Source organism: Solanum stenotomum, chromosome 11 (assembly GCF_019186545.1).
Source record: "Solanum stenotomum isolate F172 chromosome 11, ASM1918654v1, whole genome shotgun sequence".
NCBI classification, from domain to species: Eukaryota; Viridiplantae; Streptophyta; class Magnoliopsida; order Solanales; family Solanaceae; genus Solanum; species Solanum stenotomum.
The window spans coordinates 48,905,328-48,913,167 of NC_064292.1; the positions used below are offsets into that span (position 1 = coordinate 48,905,328).

Here is a 7,840-nt window from a genome sequence, read left to right on the forward strand (position 1 = left end):
TTATCGGTTATTGGTTTATCGGTTTTTGATCGTTATCAGATTGGTTTATTGGTTTAACCGTCAAGATTTGACACAAAAAAAAAACATTGAAAATCACTTAGAAACAAGGTGACAAACNNGGCTGCGTATCGATCGGCTCGGTTCGGTTTTGAAGTTTATCGATTTTGGCTTATTGGTTATCGATTTGTAGAGATGCTAAACTATTATAGAACCATTAAGATATTGACTTATCGGTTATTGGTTTATCGGTTTTTGATCGTTATCAGATTGGTTTATCGGTTTAACCGTTAAGATTTGACACAAAAAAAAAACATTGAAAATCACTTAGAAACAAGGTGACAAACCAAATAAACCATACACTTGAGTTCACAAGTTACATTTTGTTCAAAAGCAAACACTTTTACATTGTAGAATAACTGAGTGTTTGAGACAACAAAAAATAAAAGTAGAGAACCAAACTCTAAGTCAAGGACTTTATGTACAAAATGGTATAAATATAATTATTTAATTTACGGTCGGGTTATCGGTAACCCGTTAAGAAAAAACCTTAAACCGTTAAGAACCGCAACCTGATCATAAAAAAAATCAAACCGTTTTCAAAACCGCTAAACCTATAACCCAATATTGATAAACCAATAATTTTTTTTCGGTTCGATTTTGAACAACCCTATGGTAAGTAGTCTCAAACTCTTGTAGGAACATAGAACTCTTAATAAAAATCCAAAAAAAGTGTTGAAAACACCTCTAAATTTAGTGAGAACTTAGAATGTATTTCATTCATATTGCAAGATCAAAAGTGTATTTAAGTTCAATTAATCAAATTAATAAGTGTTTTTATAACCGTAAATAGTTCAAGAACGAAAATAACTCTTATACCCTTTGTGTAAAAGTCATGCCATAAATGACAAAAATACACCCAAATACCAAAGGCTTAAAAAAATGAGAGTTCTAGTAAAAACCTTAGGCTTATTTGGACTATAATCCGACCAAGACGCGTTTTTCTTGGCGATCTTGTCTGAATTTTATCGTTTACATGTGCACTCACATATATATAGCAATTTCTCCCCAAAATTTACGGCCAAAATGCATGTAAAATATACTATTTTGTCAAATATTTAGAGACCAATTCTCACATTCTTGAAGTTTTGGTAGTTGTCACTTTGTTCTTCTAATCAAGATCTCAACTTTTTCCCTTTTTTTGTTCTTCTTTGACCTTCTCATGGCATAGCAGTAGTTTCCCTTCTTGGGTTCATTAGTTTTTTCATTGTTTGCTAGTAATTTGTAATCACTTGTTATGTTTATGTTTGTTTCTGATTCATTGATTCTGTTGTGTTAGCAAAGCCTATATACTTGTGATATTGTTTATTTTGAATCTTGATTTGGTGGGGTTGAACAATTCTTGGATTTGAATGCTTGTTGACTTGTTTTTGGTAGTTGATTGTTTGATTGAAGTATCAAGATCTTATTTTTATTTGTGAAAAGAAAGATTTTGATGTTGGAAGGAAGGATTTAGGGGGGTTAATAGAGGAACAAAATGGGGAACACTTGTGTAGGACCAAATATTTCTAAAAATGGAATCTTTCAATCAATGTCAGCTGCAATGTGGCGATCCCGGTCGCCGGATGATACTGCTTCCACTGTCACTAATAGTGAAAGTGTTAGAGTAGAAACACCAACTTCTGCTAAAGAAACTGAATCACCTTTGCCAGTTCAAGATAAGCCACCAGAACAGATGACAATGCCTAAGTTAGAAGAGAAAGAGGAAGAAAAACCGAAAAAGCCCAAAAAACCGGCTGAAATGAAGAGGGTGTCTAGTGCTGGACTTAGGACTGATTCTGTGTTACAGAAGAAAACTGGGAATTTAAAGGAGTTTTTTAGTATAGGAAAGAAATTAGGACAAGGTCAATTTGGAACTACATTTCTTTGTACTGAAAAAGCAACGGGGAAACGATATGCTTGCAAATCGATTGCTAAGAGGAAGTTGTTAACAGATGATGATGTGGAAGATGTTAGAAGGGAAGTCCAGATAATGCACCACTTGGCAGGACATCCTCATGTTATATCGATAAAAGGGGCTTATGAGGATGCTGTAGCTGTTCACCTTGTTATGGAGTATTGTGCCGGGGGTGAGCTTTTCGATAGGATTATTCAACGAGGGCACTATACAGAAAGAAAAGCAGCTGAGCTTACCCGGACTATTGTTGGAGTTGTAGAAGCTTGTCATTCTCTTGGTGTCATGCATCGTGATCTTAAGCCTGAGAATTTTCTTTTTGTTGATCAGAAGGAGGAATCACTTCTCAAAACAATTGACTTTGGGTTATCAATATTCTTCAAACCAGGTAGTTTTGTATGATATGTACTTCCTTTCTTTTAAACTGCTTTGAGACACTGTCAATTAGTGGGTACACAATTAGCTCGGAATCCATTAGAAAGAGTAAGCATGAAAATTAAATGTGTTCGTCATGATATTTCTGGTAAAATAGGATATAAATTGTGTTTCTTTCGGTGAAGTAGCATAAGATGAGTTTAAATGGAGTAACATGAGGAGTGAGGATTCATGTAGCCAACTCCAACTTGCTTTGGACTGATGAGTACTAGTAGTATTAGTAGTTGTATTTGTTACTGTTGTTTCTTTTAGTGAAGTACAAAAAGTGAACCAATAACAATGGTTTTAAGGAACCAATTCTCCTATGGCCCACCTTCCTCTACTCCAACCCTTTTCCTTCATTTTTTTTGTTGACAAGGTAAACCGCAGCCACTACCTTTCAGGTGCATACAAGGCAAACCCAACTCCATAGCCCTCAAACCACACAAGAGAGGTAAACAACAATAGGCAAGCCTCATGCGACCAGCTCGACCGAAAAATCATGCAGGGGGTTTCGAAGCTGAGACCCCCCATTTGGTAGATCCAACCCTTTTCCTTCATAGGACGCATTGATAGAATAGATTGACATCGTCTTTTTCTGTTAAAGTGCCTCTTTGTGTACGTTGATCTTTCTACACTATGAACAATTTGAAGTTGTCAAGGGTTTCGGTTGGGGTGCCTTCAAGATGTTGTTTCACTAATGCTGACTCATAATGATATTGGAATTTCAAGGTCTCAAGTTCGAAACCCACTGGGTGCAAACAATTTCTGAGGGCCATCGGACTGGGTAAAACCTGAATTAACCGTGGTGCACTTGCGGGAAACTCCTTGCCGAGGGCCTGTGCACCCCCGGGATTAGTCGGGGCTCAAAGAGACTCGGACACCCGGTGCAAATCAAAAAAAAAATTGATATTGGAATTTTAATCAGGTTCTACACGTAATCATACTAGCAGTCTGTTAACTTGAATTATATGCATAAACTACTTATCTTTTTAGTCACTGTGATTCGGATTATGTGAACTCTTTGGCATCTTAATAAAGCTTACTGGACAACTATTTGATCCATTTTAACATTTTCTTTTTTCTTTATTCTATGTTGACCATATTTATTCTTTTCCAAACTGCTTATTAATTGATATTTTTCTCTTTTCAGGCGACAAATTTACTGATGTTGTTGGCAGTCCGTATTATGTTGCACCAGAAGTTCTCCGAAAACGTTATGGTCCTGAAGCTGATGTCTGGAGTGCTGGTGTAATTATCTACATCTTGTTAAGTGGAGTACCTCCTTTCTGGGCTGGTAAGCATTTCCGAGTCATCAGAATTGGCATTTATTGGATACTTTTCGGCTTTCGCTCCATTATTTGGCTCTTCTACATTTAGTTCACTAAAAGTTCTCTACTTTTCCACTTTTATTTACATTTTGAGAAACCTAAATGTGCATTTGTTATCAGAAGAATTGATGTCTTGTTGTTCATGTTTGCTGAGATTGACTTATTTTGGTATATAGACATTGCAGCACCTCTATCTGACATTTCTTTCACTTTTTCACTATTACTCCCTCTGTCCCAAATTGTTTGGCACACGTTCTTTCAAGTACGTCTCAAAAAAATGTCACCTTTCTATAAAAGAAAGAATTTAACTTTAAAAAAGTTTCTCTTTTACCCTTATTGAAATGACTTATAGCCACACAAATGTCTAAAATTTGTTTTAGACCAGAAATTTCAAAAGTTTTTTTTTTTTCTGAAAGGAAGTCAGTGGTTTTTTCTTCTCAAGGATGACAAAATCAATGTAAATCCAATTTGAATATTCTTTCTTCAGTAATTAATTCATTAGATTCTTAAATAGGCAATGTTATTACTTCACTTAATATCTCCTTCTGAATCGTTTTGGAATTGGATTCGAATCTGTGTTGCTCGGACGCTTCAAAATCCCTGTCGCACCTGGATTTATCCGACAAGATTTGGATGTGGGTTTGGGTCCATGCTTAATTTGGTCTACTGGGCTTGGGTTGCTTTGACTACATCTATGAACAAGAAATATTGATTAATTGGGTATTTGGTTTGATAAATATATACTTTGCTATTACACGAAATATCTTATGAACAAAATTTTGGCGTTTATAAAGAATTAAATGTTATGAATTTTAGTTCAATAACTCTAATTACTCGAAATCAATACTTATACATGCCATACTATACATTTAGTGGATGGCTCCCACCACCTGCATTCATACTCTCCAAATGCTAAAATTATGTGATGATGAATTGACCTCTAGATCGGCACCTGAGTTCGTGCAACGTAGGTTCTGATTGTGTTCTGGTACTTAAAGTTAATTAATGTCAAGATTTAAGGAGTGCAAGAATGAACGAAGAAATGATTCAGAGATTCTCAGTTTGTTGAAATAATAGTGCATGTATGGAAAGGGGCATTGGAAAATTTTACAAGGCTAGGATGGATGGTGTGATGGCCAAATGGAGGTTGAAATGGTCTTTTGGTTAATCCATCGGTAGAGAAGTGGATGGTAATAGAAAGATGACTGATGTAATGGCTGGTTTAAACAAGAAAAGATGAAAAAGACCTTTTCTTTTTACTTGATTCATGTTTGTAAGGAGAAAATACCGTGTTGTACTGTATAAATAGTTGGTCAAACTTGGTACATGACTATGGATGATTCCGGCAGATTCCTTACATGTGTGCCTGTTCTCTCTATGTTCAAAGAAAGTCGGTCAACTACTGCACATAAGGGAAAATTGAGTTATAATTATGTTCATGGAGAGGAACATGGAAAGGTTTTCTGGAATCAAATACTGCCCTTCTAACCACATATCATCTTTTTGTATCGTTTTCCGGAACTAATTTTTTCTATCATACAGAAAATGAGCAAGGAATATTTGAACAAGTCCTGCACGGTGATCTTGACTTCACGTCAGACCCATGGCCAAGTATTTCAGAAGATGCCAAAGACTTGATGAGGAGAATGCTTATTCGAGATCCAAGAAAACGTTTAACTGCACATGAAGTTTTATGTAAGTAGTTTAACAGTTTGTCTTTTTCTGATTTCTGGATTTTAATTTGTAAATAACAACTGAGCTGATGGGGTGAATTCAATAACATTTGGTTCTTGGAAATATTATCATCTTCTCAAGGTAGGGGCAAGGTCTGCGTACACGCTACCTCCCCAGACACCACTTGTGGGATTACATTGAGTTTGTTGTTGGTTCTGATTATTTGGAATCCTGTTAATGAAACCATACTTTTCGTTCGAAATGAAAAACTTTGATAGTCACTGAGGGTGATATTGAAACTTTTGTAGGCCATCCTTGGGTTCAAGTTGATGGTGTGGCTCCTGATAAGCCTCTGGATTCTGCAGTTCTCAGTAGAATGAAGCAATTTTCTGCAATGAACAAGCTCAAGAAAATGGCTTTGAGAGTGAGTCTATCAATGTGCAAGATTACTATTGACCAAAAAAAATCTATTCAGGTTGAAACTAGTCTGCTAAATATTACGTTGTACGTGCTACAGGTCATTGCTGAAAGCCTATCTGAAGAAGAAATTGCTGGTCTTAAAGAAATGTTCAGGATGATAGACACAGATAATAGTGGTCAAATAACTTTTGAGGAGCTCAAAGATGGATTAAAAAGATTTGGCTCTAATCTGAAGGAGTCTGAGATCTATGATCTTATGCAAGCAGTAAGTATCATATTAGTCCTTGATGCATTTTTTTTAAATCGATGATTTTCGAGCAATATGTCTGAGATGGTATTAGTCGTTGATTCATTTTTTTAAAATCTATGATTTTCGAGCAGTACGTCTGAGATGGAAGAATGTAGACAGTTATTTCACTCTTTCACACTAGTGTTCGTTGTTCAAAGTACTGAAATTGCTTATCTGAACATATGTAAACTTACCATAAAATAATCTTTTTTTTTATGGTAATGTTGTATTAATCCAACTGATATATATCATAGTTCTCTTGATTTCTTTTCTTTCTTATTAACCTCCGTCTTCCACTTCCATGCAAATTGACAATGTGTCACTAGTAGTTGTTTTAAGTGGAACTTGAAAGATATTAAGTCTATGTCAAGCAAAGAATTTTATAAATTGAATTATTTTTGTGGAAGTTAATTATTATCCCTTCTTGAATATGACTTTGATTGGGAAAAGAAAATGGATCGGTGTTGTTGGTGTTCAGAAGAAAAAAAATAGAATGATGCAATCAAAATTTTTGCCAGTGGGAGAACTTGTGATCTATTCATTGTTCGGTATTTTATCCTTCTCATTGCTGTAATGATTTATATTTTTAACTCTATCATCAGCTTGTGATCAAAAGCTTAGATTGGTTTTAGCTTCATGCCATTGTTAGATCTTTCATTCAACCAACAGCAAAGATGATGGCGTACTCGAGTAACTCCTTGCATTCTCTGAAATTGCAGGCTGATGTTGATAACAGTGGAACAATTGATTATGGTGAATTTATAGCTGCGACATTACATCTTAACAAAATTGAACGAGACGATCATCTTTTTGCTGCTTTCTCTTACTTTGATAAAGATGGAAGCGGCTACATCACTGCAGACGAGCTTCAACATGCTTGTGAAGAATTTGGCATTGGAGATGTTCGCATGGAAGAAATGATCAGAGAAGCTGACCAGGACAATGTAAGTTCTGTTTTCTTAGCTTTCACTTCATTGGACCTACTCAGAATGATGTCTTGATCCTTGTAGTAGTTAACATTTGTCAAAGAACTAAAAACGTATTTCACTCGAACATGGAGGATACCCAACATGTGTTGCTTGTATTGTAGTCTCAGTCATGGAAAAATTTCTTATTTTTTCAGGACGGTCGCATTGATTACAATGAGTTTGTTGCTATGATGCAAAAGGGAAATCCAGTGCTTGGTGGTGGCAAGAAAGGTCTAGAGCAAAGTTTCAGCATTGGATTCAGAGAAGCACTAAAACTATAGGTCTTTGAAGAGTGATTTTTTTGTTTCTTAGAGGTCGTTTGGTACGAGAGATACTGTTTGTCTATTAGTTTCTTCATTTCCTTCTGGAATATTTGTGTTTTTAAGAGTGTATAGCATTTAAACTAGTCTTGCTAAACAGCATTGCTGTTTTCCAGTGCAATTTTCAGTTCATTCCAAATTTGCACAATTTTTCCCTTTAGTTTTCAGTTATCCTGTTGAGTAATTGTATAACATGGATGTAACAATATTATACTGCAGTTTCTAATCATGCTGTTAATTGAAAGCTTATTTTACCAATATTATTTCATAATATTATCTTATTTATATTGTATCATAGTGTATTACTTTGATGAATACAATATTTGGATATATTGTGTTGAATTCCTTGTTACATAATGTCATACATCAGTAATTTGAAGAATAAATCTACAAAAAAGTATAGGGTTCGGGATTGAACAAGAAACTTTTGGGAATTTGACTCGTGACTTTGTTGGTTGATCATATTAGAGTAA

The 7,840-nt window shown here is 35.2% G+C and overlaps 1 protein-coding gene across 1 annotated transcript; it reads left to right on the top strand.

The window, feature by feature from the left end:
• Positions 1–969: 969 nt before the first annotated feature.
• Positions 970–7,627, top strand: LOC125844024 (calcium-dependent protein kinase 1-like). Its single transcript, XM_049523252.1, has 7 exons — positions 970–2,339; positions 3,519–3,662; positions 5,239–5,391; positions 5,679–5,794; positions 5,888–6,055; positions 6,799–7,023; positions 7,203–7,627. Exons 1-7 carry the CDS (start codon positions 1,535–1,537, stop codon positions 7,326–7,328), a joined length of 1,737 nt encoding a protein of 578 aa, XP_049379209.1. The 5' UTR covers positions 970–1,534; the 3' UTR covers positions 7,329–7,627.
• Positions 7,628–7,840: the final 213 nt, after the last annotated feature.

Excerpts from the sequence above, each read along its gene's own strand:
- LOC125844024 (XM_049523252.1), top strand. The coding sequence starts at position 1,535 with ATGGGGAACACTTGTGTAGGACCAAATATTTCTAAAAATGGAATCTTT. Across the intron at positions 3,663-5,238 it reads AGTACCTCCTTTCTGGGCTG|AAAATGAGCAAGGAATATTT; the intron begins GTAAGCATTTCC and ends TCTATCATACAG. Across the intron at positions 7,024-7,202 it reads GAGAAGCTGACCAGGACAAT|GACGGTCGCATTGATTACAA; the intron begins GTAAGTTCTGTT and ends TTATTTTTTCAG.